Source organism: Mangifera indica, unplaced genomic scaffold, assembly GCF_011075055.1.
Source record: "Mangifera indica cultivar Alphonso unplaced genomic scaffold, CATAS_Mindica_2.1 Un_0079, whole genome shotgun sequence".
Lineage (NCBI taxonomy): Eukaryota > Viridiplantae > Streptophyta > Magnoliopsida > Sapindales > Anacardiaceae > Mangifera > Mangifera indica.
Genome location: NW_025401171.1, coordinates 88,099 through 109,806, shown reverse-complemented (window position 1 = coordinate 109,806; position 21,708 = coordinate 88,099). Strand labels below are relative to the sequence as shown.

The following is a 21,708-nucleotide window of genomic DNA, read 5'->3' as shown; positions in this document are numbered from 1 at the left end:
TGAGGACGGACATCAACAAAAGATAGTAAAGTTTTTGGGCACTAATGTTTACGACAACACTATAGTATTCCGAAGATAAACCTTCAATAGCCTACACAACAAGATCAACTTCAATGATGGTATGTCTAATAGAGGAAAGGAAATCAAATATAGTTTTCAATTTTTGAAGCTATGCATCAATAGAGAGATCATTCTTTTGAGTGTTGTTAAACTTACTCTTTAGTTGCAAAAGCTAAAAGAAGGCTTGATCTTGAAAAAGTTTTTCAACCTCAAGCCAAGCTTCTCTGGTTGTCATCGTTTCATTTGGTTTGAGAAGTTGTTGCAAGGTTATCAATTTTAATCCATAAGAAATAGGAAGGATTAGAAACAAATTCTCCATTATCATTGGTAATGGTTTTTGGTGGACAAAGAGAAGTACCATCCACATGCCCAAGAACATCATAAGTGGTAAGGATAGGAAGAAAAAAAGACTTCCAAAGTAAATAATTGGTATAAGTTAAAGTTTTCCCAACGTAATTTTTTATATTTAGGACAGAGGATGAAGAATTATTTTTTTGTGAGAGATTTGATGACGTTAAAGGAACAGAAGATGAAGAAATTTCAGTTATAGATTCTTTTGTTGACACAGTGTAAGGAAGGGAGGAACAAATTGACTTAAAACAGAAAGAAAAATAACAGAGAGACAAGAAATTCAATTTTGCTCTGATACCATATAACATTATTCTTGGATGAAAACCACTACCCTGTGGGATTAAAGTACATTGGTATTTATAATCTAATACATCACTAGATTACATTGAAAATATAGATAAAACTAACAAAATATAAAAAGAAGAAAGTCCATAAACTGCGGGATATGAAAACCAATATACATGTTTACAATCCAATTTTTTTTCATTTGTATTGTATGCAATATCAATTAAAGAGGACACCAACATGGCTCTAAAACAAATATACCAACAATGTCATTTACGGGAGATCATGATAAATAATGGTGGAAGAGTTTTCGATATGCAAGCGCAATTCATCACTTTCCCACTCTAATGCATCCCACCAACTCTTCTCTGCCTTTATTATCACATCTTTGAACCTAGAATCAATACCAATCTTCTTCAAGTTTGGACAACAGTAGAAGCTGATATGTTCCAGTAGCGGCCAAGGACCTCTCCATATGTTTACCAATCCTGGCAGACAGTTAAGTGTTAACTTCTTCAAACTGGGAAGTGCAACTGACTCAGAATGTATTGTCTCCTCCTCAACTATGATTTGTTCAATGTCTCGACAATCTTCTATAACAATTTCCTCTAATTTACAAAGATGTTGAATCGTTGAGCTTGTAAAGACGTACACCAACTTCGGGCATCCATTCAGTGACAAAATTCTTAACCGGGCAAAACTTCCTTCTGGTAGAATCCCCTCCCAAATACTTGTTAAATTCCACAAACGATGAATACTTATGGTCTCTAGGAGAGGAAATACAGCATCCTCCACTTCCTCCACATGAACAACTGTTTTAATCTTGGGGCATTCAGATAAAATACAAAACTTCAACTCATTCATATAACCAACCCCAAAGTTGGAAAGGCTCTCAATGTTAAGATGATTATCTAAATAGAAAGCAGTACTACGAGCTAATATTTGTAGAACTTCCTCAGGTTTCTTCTCACCATTTACAAATCTCAAACGCCGGGGCTGTTGATTATAATCAAATTCCATGTAATATGGAACCGGAGAGGAAATGTCCTTGACATCATGACCAATGACGAATTTGAACTCCATTAACAGATTATTTTTCCATGGGTCGCTTTCTCTCAGGAATTCTTGGACATGTTCAGTATCTGGGAAATGAAAGGTAAGAGAAGTCAACCATTTCAACTTGCTAACCTCAGTTTTGATGTATTTCACATCCTCATACCACCGTGCATCTCCTGGATACAAAACAATGCTCAGAGTCTTCAAATTGCACAACTTTGATATAATGCCACACGAAATCAAATGGTGTGGCAATATAACATACTCTTCATCATCGATAGACCCATAAAATGACACTTCCAAATGTTGTAAGAACTTCAATTCACCAATTGTATCAGGTAATTTGTAAATTTGAGTGCCTCGGAGATCAAGCACCTCAAGACGAGTAAGAGATCCAACTTCAGGGGGAAGCATAAATAGACACTTACAATCACGTAGGATGAGGATTAGGAGCTTTTCTAGCTTGGCAACTGTCTCTGGCAAGGACTGTATTCTAGTTTCAGATAGATTCAACACTTCAAGAGAAGCCATGTAGTTAAAAAAGGATGGCGGTATCACCCTCAGCAAACCGTTTCTTTGTAGGAACAATCTCAAAAGTTCAGGACAATTTGGTTCCTCAGGCAGAGCGCATAACTCATTGTCACTCAAAAACACCATTTTAGCATGTTTCCACTCTTCCTCTGATGGTGGTTCTGTAAGACCTGCTCCAGCTTTCAACAAGAATTGAGTACCTTCAGGTATGCACAATGATGTGGATGGTGAACTACTTCCTGGATTGAAATGTTCCATTGATCTTGAATAAGCACTCAAAAAGGGAAACTGACTATCTTTTGGCAGTGAAGATAAAATCCCCAATGCTAAATCTCTGATTAAATCATGCATTTTAATGGATTTTCCACCTTGTGTAACTTGTAACAGAGAAGCACGTACTAGAACATCAACAATATCACGACCCCTTTTTCTCACATCTGCTTGAGCACCAGTAATTAAACCTTCTTTGATGCAATATTCTATGAATTTATAAATATTAACCTCTTGATCGTCTGGAAACAAAGCAAAATGAAGGAAACAACTCTTCACATCATGCTCCTTTAGTTGGTCAAAGCTGAATTTCAATCGTTGGATGACATCTTCAGTTTGACAACCCTGGGCGGTTCTAGACGGTGAGAATTTAATTGATGCATCCCTCCACTTTGAAACATTATTCTCCTCTGCTAGGGCCCTTCCACTAACAATAATCAGCAGGGGCAGACCACCACAGCCCTTAACTACGGTTTCAGCAAAGTACTGGATATCTGAGGTTCGAATTATTCTACTCTGTTCATAAAATAGTTCTCTAGCTTCCTTCTCAGAGAGAGGTTTTACTTCAACCACCTTAAACTCATTCTTGTCATGAACAGTGTCAAGTTTTCTGAATGCCATTATTATCCTGCAGCGATTTTCTGAATTGGGATTGGGAATACCCACAGCCCCCAAATCTATCTGCTCCCAAAGATCATCCAGAATTAACAAAAAGTTTTTCCCTTTCAGAACCTTTAATAATCTTCCTGCAACTTGAGAATCGCTTTCAGAATATTCACGAGACAATAATAACTGTCTTAAAACTTGGTTTTGGATCTTTGCTGTGCTCCTATACTTTGAGACAGTCACAAAAATAATCTGATCAAACATAAGTTTTGTGTTGGGATGATTGATTAAGGCTTTCAGCACTGTAGTCTTTCCAACACCACCAGGTCCAAGAACAACAACTTTTGCAGCTCTAGCATTATTCATGTGGCTGAAAATCTTCTGCACGGTTGTCTTAATTGATTTCTTGGCATATAAACCTGATTTCTGCAATAGTTGATCTTCAGTCGGAATTTTATCTATTTTCATAGAAAAAATAGCCCGTGATCCTGATTTCATGGCATATAAACCTGATTTCATCAATTCTGATTTCATGGCATATAAACCTGATTTCTGCAATCCTGATTTCATGGTATATGAACCTGATTTCTGCAATCCTGATTTCTTGGCATATAAATCTTCTTCATGGACAAGTGTAACTGTTTGTGGAGGAAACTGAACTTTAGGCTCATTAATGTTAAGCGGTGCATTTGCAGCTTGTAATCCCTCGCTCTGAACCCCAGTATGGCCTGACTCAACAGAAGTTGTCTCATCTTTACTTCCTGTAGTTGAATCCATCACTACAGCTTCCACAATCTCCGAGCTTGATGCAGGAAGCTGATAGCCAGCCGTTAAAGATGTTTTATCTGCAGATCTTACCACCTGAACCTCAAAGTGACCTGGTAGAGCAGAAGTCAACTCATCTTTTCTTCCCAATGTTGAAATCATTGCCACATCTTCCGGTACCGGAGATATATTTGCAACTTGCATACTCTTACTTTGATCCTCAAAGTGACCCGATATAGCAGAAACCGTGTCAGCTTTACTTCCGGAAGTTGAAGCAATTGCCTCAAATTGACTTGATATAGCAGAAACCGTGTCATCTTTACTTCCGGAAGTTGAAGTAACTGCCACAGATTCCAGAGCCATATGTCCCAAACCCTTTTCATGTCCAAGCCCTTGCAGATTAACCAAAGGATCTTTATTCCAAGAATATGGCAAGTGCTGTGCTAGAACTGTCCAGATGTCTGACAATGTATTCACTTCTATCACTTCATTCATACCAATAAAAACTTGTTCATTACTTGATGCAGTGACCACCTTTCCATTATGTTCATCATTAATGCCGACCTTTTCCAAATCAATATATGAAAAAACGTCATCAAGCAACAATAAGTACTTCTGGTAGTTACTAAGCTTTTCATAAATCTTGTTCTTTTTTCCTTCATCACTGAGTTCTTCCGGCTTTTCTTTGAGCTGCTTCAGAAGTTCTTGTTGTATGTATCTTTCATCGCCTTCCCTGCCCACCTTTATCAAAAACACAATGTCAAAGAGATTAGATTTCTCAATTTCTTGCTGCAGATGATTCATTATCATACTTTTCCCAACTCCTCTTGGTCCCCCTACACCAATCGTTTTGATGTTTTCTTTTCTCAGATGCTCTTGTAGCTTTTTGACATTTTCTTCAACGGATGGGAATTCAATAATTTTGTTGGTCAGATTGCTTGTATGTACAGCAGTCGACTTCACAATCATAATTCTAGATATGTTTTTAAAGACTTCCGTCAGATAAACTATCTCCTCTGTTATTTCCGCAATTATTTTACCAAGTTTCTTGAGATCATAATATTGTCTAGGTCTGGAAGGCCGATTTTGATACTCAATCTGCAATGCTGCGACCTCAACTCTCATCTTTTCCACTTTTTTCAGCCATAAATTGGTTTCCTCTGTCACATCTTCTTCTGCTTCGTATATATCCGGTCTACTTATCATATCTTTCTCTAGCTCGCACAGTTTTACATATAGCTCATTAAGTCTGTCATAATTCTTTGTCAAATTTTTCACATAAACTTGTTTCCTAATCAGATTGTTGACTGTCCCAGCGAATTGTACGAATGGCTTACTGGCTACAGCTAAGGCATTCGCTGCTGTATTTAACATCCTGCAAATATTATTGAAAATTTAATATCTGACAAGCTGATAAACATCTCATAAGAAATGGAATTCTGACTAAGATTAAGATTATTTATGTTATGAAACCCAAGAAAAAGAAACAACAAAGAAATGCAAAATTCTCGAAACAAGATAATCCAATAGGGAAATAATACCCCCTAACATATTTTTTCTATGTGAGACGCTCTTTCTATACAAATCCTAGTTAGCAGGTCTTGACATATGTAAAACGGCTACTGCCTTTAACTTTGATTCTAACCATTGGCTGTTGCATTTACTTTAATATAATGATAAGTTGATCTGTTGGGTAATGTAATTCATACGGTTGGGTTGAAATGCTTGCATACCATATGAGATTAGTTGTGAGCTACAATAGTAGGCCTGGTAGCCTAATATCCCTTTACTACCATCATATATCTCCTTGAAAAACCACAGCTACTTTCGTTTTCAAAAGGTCATCTAACCCAAAGTTTAGTCCATTGTCAAACTCTTATCCACTATATTTCAAAAATCTAAATATCCATCCGTTAATTATTACTGTTAAAAAAATTTGTTAGTATTAAGGATATGATTGTCAATTAATCAGTAATATTAAAAAAATTAAATTTTATCTTATTTACCCGCCATAGTTTAAAAAACTAACAATTTTTTACAGTTTAGTTCTGAAAACTTACATTTTCCCCCTTACAGTTTCATTTTTTTCTTCCTTTTCTGGCAACCTCTCTCTGGCAAGACTGTTTTCAGCCCATCTTCTTTCTCTGCCACAAACGACAAAGGCCAAAGATGAAACGAAGATCACTAAAAAATGAAAGGTACCTGAAGATCCCCCGAAGACGAAGTGTGTCTAAAGACTAAGAGCCCTTTGAATGCCCTATGTTTTTGGGCGATCTTTGAAGCGCTTCACGAAAAGGAGTGAACAACGTTTTGTCTTCGACCTTGGACATCTGCCTTTCATTTGTAGCCTTCATTGTCTATGATGGAGAAAGAACATGGATTGAAGATAGTCTCGACTAAGAAGGAAGGAAAAAATGAAACCTTAGGAGGGAAAAGGTAAGTTTTCAAAACTAAGCTAGGAGAAAATTGTTAGCTTTTAAAACTAAGGTAAGAAAAGGTGATAAGATTTTATTTTTTTTTAATATTACTAATTAAATGATAATTATATCTTCAATACTAACGAATTTTTTTAATAATAACAATTTATGAGTAGGTATTTGGATTTTCAAAACTTAGTAGGTGAGAGTTTGACACTGGAGTGAACTTTGGGTATGTGGCAATAAGTCTTTTGGCCTTTTAAAAAACAACAAAACTATGTATATACATCGTATCTTTGAAAAAACAATTAGGATAATAGCAAATTGTGTTTTACATAACATTCAATCATATGCATGATGATACATTATTTATGTACTAAATTGTGAACACATTAAATTACTCTTCCAAAAAGTATTTGGATAATATAAACTCTTTAATTCCCACATAATTCTGAAAAAAAAAAATCAAATACATCACAAAATTCTATTTAACTCCGCCGGAACTCTTACCAGGGTAATAAAATTATCATTTTACCCTCTTTCTTTTCCTCATTATTTATGTATTTTAGTCTCTTCTTTCCCTTATTCCTTTCTTTTCCTCTTTGATTTCTTTCTCTCCCCCACCAACGAACTCCATTCCTTCACCTCAAAAAATTTTCCTGACCTGCTACAACAAAACAACATAGTTGGCAGCCTCTTTGTTGATCCATCGACTAAATTTTTTGTCAAAGCAAGAAACCGCTTCTTCGATCAAAGATCTCAATCCTTGTCTATTTTGTGAAATTGATAAGTTACAGTAGTATTTTTGTTCAATAAATTTTATAATCTTGATTTATGTAAACTTTAATTGGAGAAAATTAAAAAAGCAGACTAAAAATGGTAAATTAACTAATATGCATAATGTTCTCAACAAAATGATTATTAATAACAATAATTTTCACAGTATAAAGTTCTTTAGTAGAAGAGATCTTAGATCCTCACAGTCTAAACATAAATACTGTAAAGCAGCACTGGGTAATTTAGTCTTAACAAGTTAAGAACACACCTGAAAATTTGCCTCGTTACTGCCTCTGCTGGTTCTCAATAGATCTGAACCATCTCAAAACTGGAGGACGTTCTTCCAAATCTATCATGATTTGATCAAAACCAATTCGCCCAATAAGTCGGTCAACAGACAATATGTTTTAACTAATATTCTCACGCGAGCGGCCTTTATGTAGTTTTATTTTAATAGGAGGGCTGAATAGTTATGTTTCACCCGAGCTTTGATAAAAAGTTTTCCAATCTCAAAGTTTGAAAAGTTCATTTTCTTATCCATCTTCCAATATCTGCCGTGGATTTTGTTACTTTTAAATGTAGAGTTGATTGAACGTCCAAAGTATCCTTCAGTAATTGATGAAAAGTACAAAATATCCTTCAATTTTGGTGAAAAGTCAATAATATCCCTCTTATTTTCTCTCTTAAGTGCTTTTAACTCTGCATTACCCGCAAACCCAATCATACGCCAAGAAACCCCCGCTCTCCAAATTTTCAAATCTCTATCAAGACACGCTATAACAAATTTTCTCCTGTCTCCCTCTTTTTCTTTAATCTAAACGTACCTCACCCTCCTTCATACACCATACCTCCACCAAAAACCCTCCCCTCTTTCTCCTTTCTTTCCGTCCATTTACACTACCCTCATCACCACCCCCACCACTACCGCCACCATGTGTCCCATTATGCTCCCTCTGCACTCCACGTCTTCAATCCCAACAAAAACCAATAACTCATATTCAATCTCAACTTCCTCCCTTTTAAATTGCTAAACCCTATTGCCTCATCCCAAAGACTCTTTTTTGTCTATGGCAACTCGCCCGACTCGCTAGAGTTAAAAAATCGTTGGTGTTTGAGCATGCAATATCTACCTAAATCAACTACAAGTACATTGATGCTTGCACCACATGTCTAGTGGTCTAATTAAGTGAGATTGCAAACAATTTATTCTTGAGATTTTTGTTAAACTAGATTTGGGGTTTTTTTTTTTTTAAATTTTCTAATAAATATTCTAGGATGCATATCTAGTGTATATATACTTCAATTTATGTAATTTTACCATCAAATTAGGAAGGTCTGATCATTTATTTGCATATATACTTGTCCAGTTGAATGACCCTTACAATTTGATCCATGACATTTTTATAATGTGTTAAATCTAGATATATTTCAAACCTTGATTAAATGAAGAATTTTTTTTTTTTAACGAGTAACTTTTACTTAAGTCAAACTATTATTTTATGTCTAATCAATAACTATCTTTTCGACTTAATTAGGTTTGAACCAACCACATTTAGTAGTCAGCCCCTTAACTACTTCACTAAGTAATTTAATAGTTTGTTTTTGATATAATTTCAACGAGTTTTAAATAATGCCCCATTTCTTGGATATCTCATCTTTTCCACTTAAATTACCCCTTAAGACAGTCACAATTAGATCTGTTCAAGCACAAGATATGACTTTCCATTTTATACAATTAACAATCAAAACAAACTTTCCTTTCATATAAGAAAATCGTTTTCTGATCAATCCTTTCATATAAAATCAACTAGCCATTGGAGTAATAGCATCTTTCACTACCTTTGAAAGAATTGAATAAGGAAGGTTGAAATGAATATACACAACAAAAGGAAATGGATTGGTATATAAATTGTATCAAATAAGGGAGGGGTTTGCATCACCAAATACAAAGGAGGGGTGTTTGTAAGGTTTCTTCATAAATGCACCACCCAAGGTTTCTTCATGTGGTGGAAAACCACGATTTTATAGCACTCTCTCTTATATTTCTATCATATATAGATAATTATATTAACCTTGTTAAGAAAAAAACCAATAGAATAAAAAGTCAAAGCAAACGAATATATATAATTATTTATTGTCCCGTAGAGTAAGGTTAGACACGTTTAAATGGCCTCATTAAATAATCTTACTAAGAAAAACTCAATAGGACAAAACCTAGTAAAGACAAAAAAAAGTATGGTGCACAATTTGTCTAAGATATTACACATTTCAAGAATTTGCCACTGCACCACTTATTAACTTATTGCCCATATTACTCAATAGGGTTGGAAAATCTAAATGTACACAGTACTTCCTTTTTGTAGTGAAATTGATTTGGTTGTTTGTTGAGGTGTCGTATAGCAATGTTGTATACTAACTTTTCAAATATTGATATCAATAATGTTTTGATGAATAAATCTACAAGGTTATCATTAAAACATATTTGTTTGACATCAATCTTTTTACTCTACTAGAGCTTATGAATGTAAAAGAACTTTAGGAAGATATGTTTGGTTTTGTCTCCTTTAATGTATCTTCTTCTAAGTTAGATAATACAAGTTGCATTGTTTTCATATAATGAGAAAGAAGTATCTATTATAGAAGGAAGCTTACATGTATTTTGGATATGATGGATGACAGACTATAACCATATATATTTTTGGTTGGTTTTATGGAAAATTAAAATCTCTAAGTGATTTGAAGATTTTACAACCAAAGTTTGTTTGGTGGAGTGCCATAATATTGTTTTGTCTTGATAAGTTTAGAGATATCTCGTCTATGAGCGGATCTTATGAGGGTCAGAAAGATAATTGACATATGTATATCTAATCAAACTAGGACTTTTAGGGGATTTAACAGAATATAATAATTTCAGATCTCTAGTTTCACATAGATAACAAACTATATGTTTGATTTCATTCTACTGTTAACGAGTTGATGCAAAGCTAAATCGGGTCAATAAATTTACTGTAAAGGATATATATGGTTTAGTGCATTAGGCTAAATATACTAAGGCACCAATGACATTAAGATAAAGTAATTCCGGATCAAGTATCTTTTTATTTTCTTCTTTAGGATGAAATGGGTCTTTTTTTAGATCAAGAGATTGAACAACCTAAAAAGCCCTTTTAATGGCTAAAAGGAACATAAAGGGGGATGAATAGGTTCCTTAAAAAATTAATGCACAAATTAAAACTTAACTAACCAACAATAAATGCAAACACAAATAAGCACAAAATTAAAAGTTGAGGGATTAGAAAAAGCTCAATATTTAAAATGGTTCAGAGCTTTTTCTTTCAAGTCTCCTATGTCAATTTCTCTAAGCAAACCATTTTAAAGTTCCACTATCACTTGAATGATTTCTTTACACTTAATTAATCTAGGATTTCACCTAATACACTAGTTGATTTGAGATTTCACCCTTAAGTGTTTGAAATACAAATGTTTTTGTGTTTAAATGTCTCTCAGAGACTGAATACAAAATATAAATATAAGAGATTTGAGTTTGGCTTAGTGAGAGAAAGAGAATGAATGAGCTTTTGAAGAGTATTGCTTAACAATGTATCAATATAATTTCTGACGTTTCTCCATTTCAAAATAGCCCAATTTGTATGCTTTATTTGGCTAGAAACACGATAGTTCTGTTAGGTTTAAAAAACTAGCCATTAACTTTCAAAAATGACATTTTACTCTTTAAACTACATCGAAATAGGCGGTACTATAAATTGGCACGATCGATACGCTTTTCTTGACTTTGAATCTTATTGACTTTTGACTTTGACCAAGAATGACATACTTGATTGTGCATTAACCTCGATACATTTCATAATATTGAAAGCACAAGTGGCACAAGTCTTTTGGAATGGTTAACATGGCATAGTTGACTTTTTTCACACTTTGACCAAACTTAACCCCTTAGACATTTACTTGGTACCAAGATGTTCTCTTTATGCATATCTTGGAAATAGTTTAGTACGGGCAGCTTGCAAGAATGGAACGTTTGTGCATGACCATATTGAATTTGGTTGAGATTCTAGAAGCGTGCACAACTAAGGAATAATATAAGGCACAACTTCATGAATGACTTATTTTTCTTCATAAGCTGGTCATGCCATTTGATGTGTCAGTCGTTCTCGGGTTCTTGCAATTTTCACACTTTGTCCATTTCATAATGATTTATATATTCTTTGGATATGTTAACCACTTTAACTTATGTTTTTATTATCATCAAAACATCTATGGGTCAAACAATCTCTCTCTTTTTAATTGATGACAAAAATAAAATTTAAATTATAAAATTCAAAGTAGGAAAATGCATTTTAACAATAAGGATGCTCCCCATTTCTTTAAGCCTTTAAAGTTCTCCTCACTTTAACATTTTTGAACAAAATACATTACCAAATTTTATTAAAGCATGAAATTTAACAAATTTTTTGAAGAAATTTAACATATTCTCCCTTATATTCCTTTTCTCTCCTTTTTTGTTATCAATCAAAAAATCAAAGAAGAAACACTTCCAATATATAACAATGCAAGCCAACTTCTTCCAGTCATGTTAGGAACAACATTATACAAATAATATCAATCCTTGACATGCATCCAAACTTAAGCATTTGATCGATAGAATCATTAGCATATGGCATCTACTTGTATCCAAAATTGATGCCAATTTACATGTAACATCCAAAGTTTAAAAGAAACTAACACGAAGGCATAAAGATTGAAGCTAACATAAAGAGGCATAATCATCTAACAAAGTTCCAAAATTTGACTATTATGCAAGTTAGTCATGTAAAGTGATTATGTGCCTTAAAAGAAAATGCATGCAAATGTAAAAGCATGAAATAACATCCAAGATAATGGTCAAGGTTGTCCTTATTATTTTTGGTCTCTTTGATGAGGTTTAGCATCCACCCTAGTGACCACGTCTCTTAAATAATCTAATTAGCACTATACTTCTAACTTTGTTGTTCCAGGGTCTCTAACCGAAGATTGATGTTGTGGAACCCTGCACTCATGAATTTCATCATTTGAGAAAACTGATGATTGATCCTTTGAAAGGGGTCCTCATAGGTGTCATCCCATTTTCGCCTTTTATTTGTCTAAAAGCTTGACTTTGGAATGTCAAATTTAGCAAGCACCAAAGCTAGGAAAGTCCCAAATTCTTATGAAGCTTAAGGCATAAAAATATCATCAAGAATGGTTTGAACATAGTTTGGAACATTTTCAAAAGGAGGAGAAGTTTGTTGTGTTAGAAGAGCTTCTTCTTTTTGGTCATTAATTACTCATTGCTTCAATCAGTATCCTCTGAATCTATATCTACCATTTTGATCTTTTTCCAATAACTCCATCTGAACCAAGGACTAAGTTATGAAGTATTTATATTCTTTGAACTTGATTCCGCACTCAAGATCCTCTTTTTTCCAAATCTAAACCTAGTCTTCACTATGAAAAAGGAAATTAGCATACTAAAGTGAATTGCAAACTTTTCATTCTTGTTATAATACATCCAGCTAATTAAACATCTTGTAGAGTCTACGCAAATGTCATTCATAGTAGTAAACATCAACTGTAAGTCCCAAATTGTGACTTGCCTATTTGACTTTTGATGGGCATTCAAGGTATAAGAAATAATCCAGTGAAAAACTCTATAAACCAAGTTATTCATTTTGGTCGATTTTAAAGTATGTGAACGATAAGTCTGTTTACCACCCAAATCAACCCATGCTTCATTATGGATGAAAGTCAAATGTGCATTCAACATGCATTCGCAATCATATTTTAACCATTTAACAAGTTTCTCAGGAATAACTGTATAAGCCTAGCATTCACATATCTTTACCCTTAATTCAAATTAAGATCCTTTAAGATAACATAAACCAATGTTTAGGGTGTCTTTAAGGTATCTAAAATTTTTTTCCAAGGCATTTAAGTGCGATTTTTAGGATTAGCTTGAAATTTAGTACACATGCATACACTAAACATAATGTCAGGTCCATTTGTCATTAAATATAACAATGCATCTATTATGCTTCTATATACTTTAATATCAACACTTTTACCACCTTGTCCGCATCTAACTTGATTGAGGTGCTCATGAGTGTTGGTTACTCCTTTGCATCACTCATGATGAATCTTTTGAGGAGGTCTTTGACATATTTAGAGTGGTTGAATAAAATTCCTTCTTTTAGATACTTGATTTGGAGTCTAAGAAAATAGTTATGCTCCTCTATCATGCTTATTTCAAATTTTCCATGCATTATCTTATAAATTCTTTTATATAAAGATTCATTAGTGGCACTAAAGATAATGTCATTAACATAAATTTATACGATAAGAATATCATATTTATGTCTTTTGATATAAGGTGGTATTTACCTTTCCTTTTGTAAAAGCATTTTCATTTAAAAAATTGTTTAACCTTTCCTACCAAGCTCTATGAGCTTATTTTAAACCATATAGTGTTTTTGTAAGTTTAAAAACATGGTTTGGAAATTCATGATTTTCAAAGTTGGGAGATTGTTCAACATGTAACTCCTCTTGCATAAGACCATTTAAAATGTACCTTCTACAACCATTTGAAAAAAGTTTAAAATCTAAATGACATGCATGAGCAAGTATTATTCTAATTGCCTCTAACCTAGCTATGGGAGCATAAGTTTTATTGAAATCAATACCTTTCTCTTGAGAGTAGTATTAGGTAACTAGTTTAACCTTATTTCTCACAACAACACCGACTTTATCCATTTTGTTTTAATATACCCACTTTGTACCAATGGTGGGATGATATGTTAGCACTGGAACTAGTTCACATACCTTATTTCTCTCAAATTGATCCAACTCTTCTTGCATAGCTAATAACCAACTTTAATATTCAAAAGCTTCTTCTACCTTCTTCGACTTTATTTGTGACAAGAATACCACAAATTGATAGATGTTCCTTGATGAAGCTTTTGTCCTTACTCATTAGGTAAGATCTCTAATGATCTTGCCTTACTTGACTTCATCCTTTACCTTTGGATATGTGGATTCTATTTATGGTTCTTGAGGTTGCATGAGTGATTAACATTGCATAAGGGGCTACTTATATACACTTATGCACAATCAAACACTTAACACCTTTATGGTTCCCAAAACCATGTTATGATACCAAAAATTTAACATCTCTCTTTATATATATACCCTTACTCAAAATATGCACTCGAAGAGATATATTAACTTAAAATTTCTGTTAACACAAACATTAGATAATAAATTCATGGTAACAATTAAATCATCACATACATTAAAAAAGGTATAAACATTTTTTCAAATAACATCAGTGATAAAACAAATCAAATCCAAAGGTGTCTGAATAACAAATACAATTCTCATGTGCATAATCATAAACATAAGCTCAAATAAACATAAATAATAATTAAAGTCTAGAATGACTAAAATGCCTCTCACATATGCAATATCTCAAGCTGACCCACTAGATCCTTTATTGCCTTGCTGATCCATAAATCTACCTGTAAAACCACAAAAAGAACATAGTGAGTGATAATCATTCAATAAGTAGGTAACCTCTTGGCACCGTGCACTTAACATTAATAATAATCATAAATTATATAAGTGTTCCATTTCCATTCTCTTTGTGTTTTTTCAGCATCTAAAATACTCATCCAAATATTTCAACACCTAGTGTCTAATCTCCAGTGGCAGTGTAATCCTAGATAACTGATGTCAAACAATATGTATTGGTGTCTTGATGCCTAGTGAAAGCATGTAACATCCCAAATGTCAAATGTAAAGTGCACATAGCACATTTGTAGGTTAGGTTTCAAGCTAAAGATACCTTGTCAAAAGAGAAGTAAGACCTTGGCCTTTCCCAAAATTGCACAAACTTTCCATATGCTAAGGTGTCCCGTGCAAGTGTATAATTATTATATGGGTATCAAGCTCACATAAACTAGTCATAATACTTTCATAACCATACTGTATATAACTTGGTGATAAGACCATACTACACATAACTCAGTAGTAAGACCATATTACACATAGCTTGGTGGAAAGAATAAGAAAATCCATCATTTTATGTTTTTGTCTTGAAATCACTCTAGTTTGGTTTTGTGTCATCATTCGTATAGTAAGGCACCCTCAACATAACCAAATATCCCATTGTGCCATCATTAGGGCCAAAATATCCTTATCCTCTGTATTTTCCTCTCTTAATAGATAAACATGACTAATTATATTCACATTCACTCTCAAATTACCCAAATACACACAACTGTGTATGTTCCTTACACGGGTGTGTACCTTGATCATCATATGTAGGCATGCTTAGAATCTACATAGACGTGGCAACCTAAGACATCGCACACAAATGTCTATCCCATACTACATAGGCGTGTACTTGGCCTTAAATTTCATGCTTGTGAATTCTTCTAATACAAGAACTATTTGAGCCCAATTACAGATAATTGTGTCACTAACCATACATAAGTGTGTGTCATGTTCTATAAAATTATGACTAAAAGTTTTTATGTTTTCTAGCCATCCTAAAACATAACATATTGATACAAAATCATTCCTCAACATTACCAAGTATCCATACCATATCTCAACTTTACATTACATGTTAACAATAACCTTAATAAATTCAAACAAATAGATACAACAAGTCATGATCAACTTCTAGATAGTAAATGCACATTACATTTTGTCTACTTTTAGCCTCTTCAAGGTGTAGCAATTATCAATCATAGGTATTTAAGCTTATCAATATAAATTCCCCTAGTATGCATTTTAATTAAAACAATGCCAATAACCATCTCGATAGCATACTAGAATACACATACATGAATCATTAAACTAAAACCATCATCCATGAACATATAGTTAATTCACTCTAAAACTCATCATTATAAATCTATAATGCCTTAAACATGTCCACAATATCATCCTTACATGCAAAATTTTTCATTCATATCTTGGTATCAAATTTCACATCAACTAAAAAGAAGAGTTGCCTACTTACCTCACTTCCAACGTTTGCATAATCTTCATGTGGCTTTGAATGACTTCTGACAATCATCCAATCTTTTTAGATTCCTTTAGCCTCAAATCCCTCTTTGTTCACTTTACTTGTTCTGGAAAATATATGGCATAATCATAAGCCAAAATGTTTTATATGTTCTTTTATTTTAAACTAAAATTCATGACACATGGTCGTGTGCCCTCCACATATGAGCGTATAAGTTGTTACCATTAATGAAAATTTTCTAAAGTCACAGTGAAATTGCTCCAAATCCAAATTCAAATTTTGTTGACCACACAAGCGTATACTTCAACATATACAAGTGTGTGGTTCTTCCAGACTTAACCATTTTCACACACCATACAAAAAAATGACCAATTTACCTTTGCCAACTCACACACAGGCATGTAACCTCCTCACATAATCATGGACCATTAAAACCACACATGTACAATTAAACAAACATGACAAAAATAATTAAGAGATAAATAAAGAAAATAATCTTAAGTGTAGTTGTGAGTGTTACACTTGTGCAACTAATATTTAAGATCATAGGTAAGGTAGAATGATGGTAATACCCCTATAAAGTACATAGGTTAGAGAAGTCAAATGTTTAAGTATAGGGCAAGTTACACACCAATGCACCAAACTATGCATATCTATACGTAAAGTCATGGTAAATAATGAACGATGAGATGGACTGCATATAGAGGAAAGAAAAGGCACGCCCATGCATGCAGCCATGCACATCTATGAGTAGTATTTATAATAATGTGCACCCATAAAGGAATAGTTGTACATAGAAAGGTTGACACACACCTATACTATCGATAATATACACCCATGCATAGTGTCTAATGAATAGTAAAGTTAAAGGAATAAGTTATTTGTTTATTAGGTTGTCCTAAAACACAAAACAAACTTATCGAGTATACAGTAGTGCCCAATGTGCATAAGAGAGATAAAGTTAGGGTACGAGATAACTATGTGGCTTGAGATGCATGCATGTTAGACATTTCTTTGGATCGTTACGAGGGAACATTATGAGTTTATCATACATGTCTACAATAGGATACTATACCTGTAATAAGGTACCTTGCTCGTACTAAAGCCTAGTTACAATTTTACAGTTTCTAATGGTGTAAACAAGTGGACTATACTGTGAATGCTCACATAGCAAGGATGTTAAATCTCTGTATTGATCTAGTCTGATCACCTAGTATACAATTATAGATAAGATAGTGATTTCACTTGAGAGATGTTGTAGTCACCCCAGTTTTGAATCTAGAATGATTCTTTGATAATCAAGGGTGACCCAAATAGTTTTGAGAAATGTTTTATGGAATTTTGAAGTTCTTGAGTTTACACATATGAGCAATAAGAACCATGTCAACATAGTAAGAGTTAAGGGATAGACTATTAATGATCAAGTTATAATGAGTTGAGTTAAGGATAGTTTGGGGATTATGTAGTAGTTAATAGAGTCTCCTACTTACTGAGTGAATTTTCACTCACTCACCAACTTTTCATGTATGTAGGTACATGTGACTATAACAATTATAAGCTGAGTGACAGTCAATGGGCATAAAGTGGTAGAAAGGCAATTTAGTAATTTATGTTATGTTATTTTCAGTTGATATATTTAAGCTATGACATTACTTTTTTTATGATTTTATGATTAAGTTGTGAGAATGTTGGCATTCTTTGATACTCTTCCAATTATTTAATGATAAGGGTATTTAGAAATTTACTATGTGCGTGGAATGTATGGTTTAATTTTTTAGTAAATGCGTGCTTAAATAGGCTAAGTTTGTGACATTTTCCTTTGAAAGACAGTATTTCTGAATGAGATGTTACTAAAACTTTGTCAAAAGATTCACTCACCCATAATGATCTAGTAAACACAAAAGTCTCTCATTTGTTTCTATTTAATCTGACTACTGTATGGATACCTTGGTGTTGTCCCACACTTGGTTGAAAAGCTAAAGACCTCATGAATTCATCACAAAGTGAAGGAGCTGCTAAAAATGAGTAACGAATGTCCAAACATTCTTTTTATTTATAAAATATATATTAATGTCCACTATCATAATCTTGATATATTGGTAGGTGAATATTAGGTAATTAAAATTTTTGTTTATAGTTTCGTTACCCTTTAATGTTTTGACCCGAAGAATGATGACCAATATATAGTGGATTGATTTACTTTTAATGTTGTTAAAGAGTTGATTTACAATGGGAAGAGTTGTTCTTGACAATATGAATAAGTGAGGAAGTTAGGTTTCATATGAGATGGTTATAGAGTCCATGACTATTCTAAACAACTATTAAAACAGTAATGATATGTGTACATAGTTTTTAATACATAATTATATATATAAATAATATATCATCATGTGATTCAGTATTATTTTATCTTTAATTTAAAATCACTCAATCACATAATAACACATCATATGTGTATCCAATTATGTACTCAAATAATATGTACACAATTGAATGTTATTTTATTTTTACTTGTGAAAATACTTGATAAATGTAAAGATATGAAGTTTAATAATTATTTTTGTTGTTCTTATTCCGAGCTCGACTTTTAAGTCTCAACTCTTGAACTTGTCAAACTCAAGATTAAGTTGACATTTACATTCAATGGAGTCAAACTTAAACCTAAAATCACTATACTTGATTTGATTGTAGTATTAATGAGATGATGTCTATAGATATTTTAAAGTCATATATATCTTGAATGAAAAATTATAACCATCGAACAATCAATCAAATGAACACACATCCCAAGATGAAGAAAGGCCAAAAATGAACAAATATTTGGCAATTGAAATTTAATTAAGGTTTTATAATAGTAAACAATTCTCTCATTTGTTTATTGAAACATAAACAAAATTCTCTATAAACTAAAATTCAGTGCCCTGAAACTCCTACCATTTCTAGATCTTAATCTCCTTTCTACATCTGCAAAATGGCCATTAAAGCCACACATACAAATTAAACAAGCATTACGAAATAATTAATAGGCAAATAACAAAAATAACCTTGAGTGTACTTGTGGGTGTTACACCCTATACAACTAGGGTAGAATGATGATAATACCCTTAAAAAGTATATAGGTTAGAAAAGTTACATTTTTAAGTATAGGGCAGGCAACATACCTATGCACCAGACTGTGCATACATGTATGTAGAGTCACAGTGAGTAATAAATGATGAGATGGATCGTATATAGAGGAAAGAATAGGCATGCTCGTGCGTGCAACCATGCATGTCTATGTGCATTATGTATAAGAATGTACATCCATGAGGGAATAGTCATACATAGAGAGGTTGACACATATACCCATACTGTCGACAGTGTATGCCCATACATAGCCTCCAATAAATAGTAAAGTTAAAGGAAAAAATTATGTGTTTATTGGGTTTTCCCAAGCACAAAACAAACTTATTGAGTAAATAGTAGTGCCCAACATGCCCAAGAGAAAGATAAAGTTATGGTATAAGTTATGAATAGGGTGAAAGCTAAGACAAGCCTGAGATGACTATGTGGCTCGAGATGCATGTATGTTAGACATTTCTTATGGTCATTATGAGGGAACACTATGGGTTTATACTACACATCTACAATAGGACACTATACTTGTAATAAGGTACCTCACTCATAGTAATGCCTAGTTACAGTTTGACAGTTTGTAGTGGTGTAGGCAAGTAGACTACATAATGAATGCTCACATGGTCAAGGTATCAAATCTCTATATTGATCGAGTCCAATTGACCTAGTATATAATTATAAATGGGATAGTGTTTTCACCTGAGAGATCTTATGGTCGCACCAATTTAGAATCTATAATGATTCTTTAATGACCGAAGAAGACCCAATAGTCTTGAGAGTTGTTTTATGGAACCTGGAGGTTCCTAAGTTTATATATATGAGCAGTGGGATCCATGTCATCATAATGGGAGTTTAGGGATAAACTCCTGATGATCGAGTTATAATGAGTTCAACCAAGGGTAGTTTAGGGATTATATAGTATTTAGTAGAGTTTCCTACTTACTAAGTAAGTTTTCACTTACTCTCCTACTTTTTCATGTGTGCAGATACATATGACCGTGACAACTACGAGGCAAATGGAACTCAGTAGGCATAAAGTGGTAGAAAGGCAATTTAGTCATCTGTGTTATGTTATTTTTAACTTATGCAATAGAGTTATAACGTTACTTTTATGTAATTGCTACACAATAATTTATGATTTTATGATTAAGTTGTGAGAATGTTGACATCCTTTGATATGCTTCCAATTATTTCATGATAAGGTATTTAGTAATTTACTATTTTTGTGGAATGTATGGTTTAAATTTTAAATGAACATATGCTATTACATTTTCCTCTGAATTATAGTACTTCTGTAAGGGGTGTTACTAATACTTCATCGAAATATTCACCCACCCATAATGTTCTAGTAAATACAAAAGTCTCTTCCATGTTTCTAGTTAATTTGACTACCATATGGATACCTTGGTGTTGTCCCATACTTAGTTGAAAAGCTGAAGACCTTCTAAATTCATCATAAAGTGAAGGGGCTACCAAAAATGAGTAACTGATATCCAAATGCTCTTTTTTATATAAAATACATATTGATGTCAACAATTATAATCTTGATATATTGGCAAGTGGATATCAAGTAATTAAAATTTGATTATCTTCAAGCATGAATGGCCCCAAAATGCACATTTTCTGAATCTTTAAAGAATTTACTGAGTATGGAAATAAGAGCAGGTTATATGTACCAACATATCACCCACTCAATTTCTAAATTCTTTATAATTAATGGTAGATACAATAATTTAATTTTGAAGGGGCCAAAGGACTTGTTCCTACCTAAGGTATAGTGAAGTCCCAAAATCCTACCCTCTAACTTTAAAAAACTCAAACACCCATTTATGAACCAATTTATGTTAAAAATTCCAGTTAGGGTTAAGGATAAAATCATTATTTGTCCACAAATTTTTAAAAAAATAAGGTTTTATTACATTTTCCTTCCTAGGTTTAAAAATTTCACAATTTTCCTTCACCCAAAGTTTGAAAAGTGACCATTACCACTTAGGTTTTTTCTCTTTTCTTTGGTCATTGGTTGTCCTCCTTCTCACTTTATCTCTCCCTTCTTGTCTCTCTCATTTCCCTCTCTAGTTGCGGACAATCGATTTTCTTCTAAAAATTCAAATGATTTTCATTTGAAAATTCAAACAATTTTTGTTTGGAAATCTAAATGATGACATCCAAATGAATCATATGGACGCGTCATCATCCAAACAATTCATCTTGATACATCATCATCCAGACGAAGAGATCTCTTTCAAACAAAGTCGTCTAGATTTTCAGACAAAATTCAATAGTCTATGGGTGGAGAGGGAAGAGATATAGAATGGGAAGAAGGCCAATGGCTGGAGACGGCGGGTTATCATCAGAGAGAGAAAAAAACCTAAGGGGTAATGGTCACTTTTCAAACTTTAGGTGTGGGAA

The 21,708-nt window shown here is 33.2% G+C and overlaps 1 protein-coding gene across 5 annotated transcripts; it reads right to left on the bottom strand.

Moving 5' to 3' along the window:
* Positions 1-681: 681 nt before the first annotated feature.
* Positions 682-7,591, bottom strand: LOC123207454 (disease resistance protein RPS2-like). Of its 5 annotated transcripts, none has more exons than XM_044624860.1 (3): positions 7,387-7,548; positions 5,985-6,320; positions 682-5,299 (listed from the first exon to the last, which is right to left on the bottom strand). In XM_044624860.1, coding segments are annotated over exons 2-3 (4,332 nt in total). In that variant the 5' UTR covers positions 5,987-6,320; positions 7,387-7,548; the 3' UTR covers positions 682-969. The 5 variants fall into 5 exon arrangements, 4 of the variants coding, with proteins under 4 accessions (XP_044480795.1, XP_044480798.1, XP_044480796.1 ...); XM_044624863.1 differs by having other exon boundaries at positions 6,127-6,320; XM_044624861.1 differs by having other exon boundaries at positions 5,985-6,281.
* Between the last annotated feature and the right edge of the window lie 14,117 nt (positions 7,592-21,708).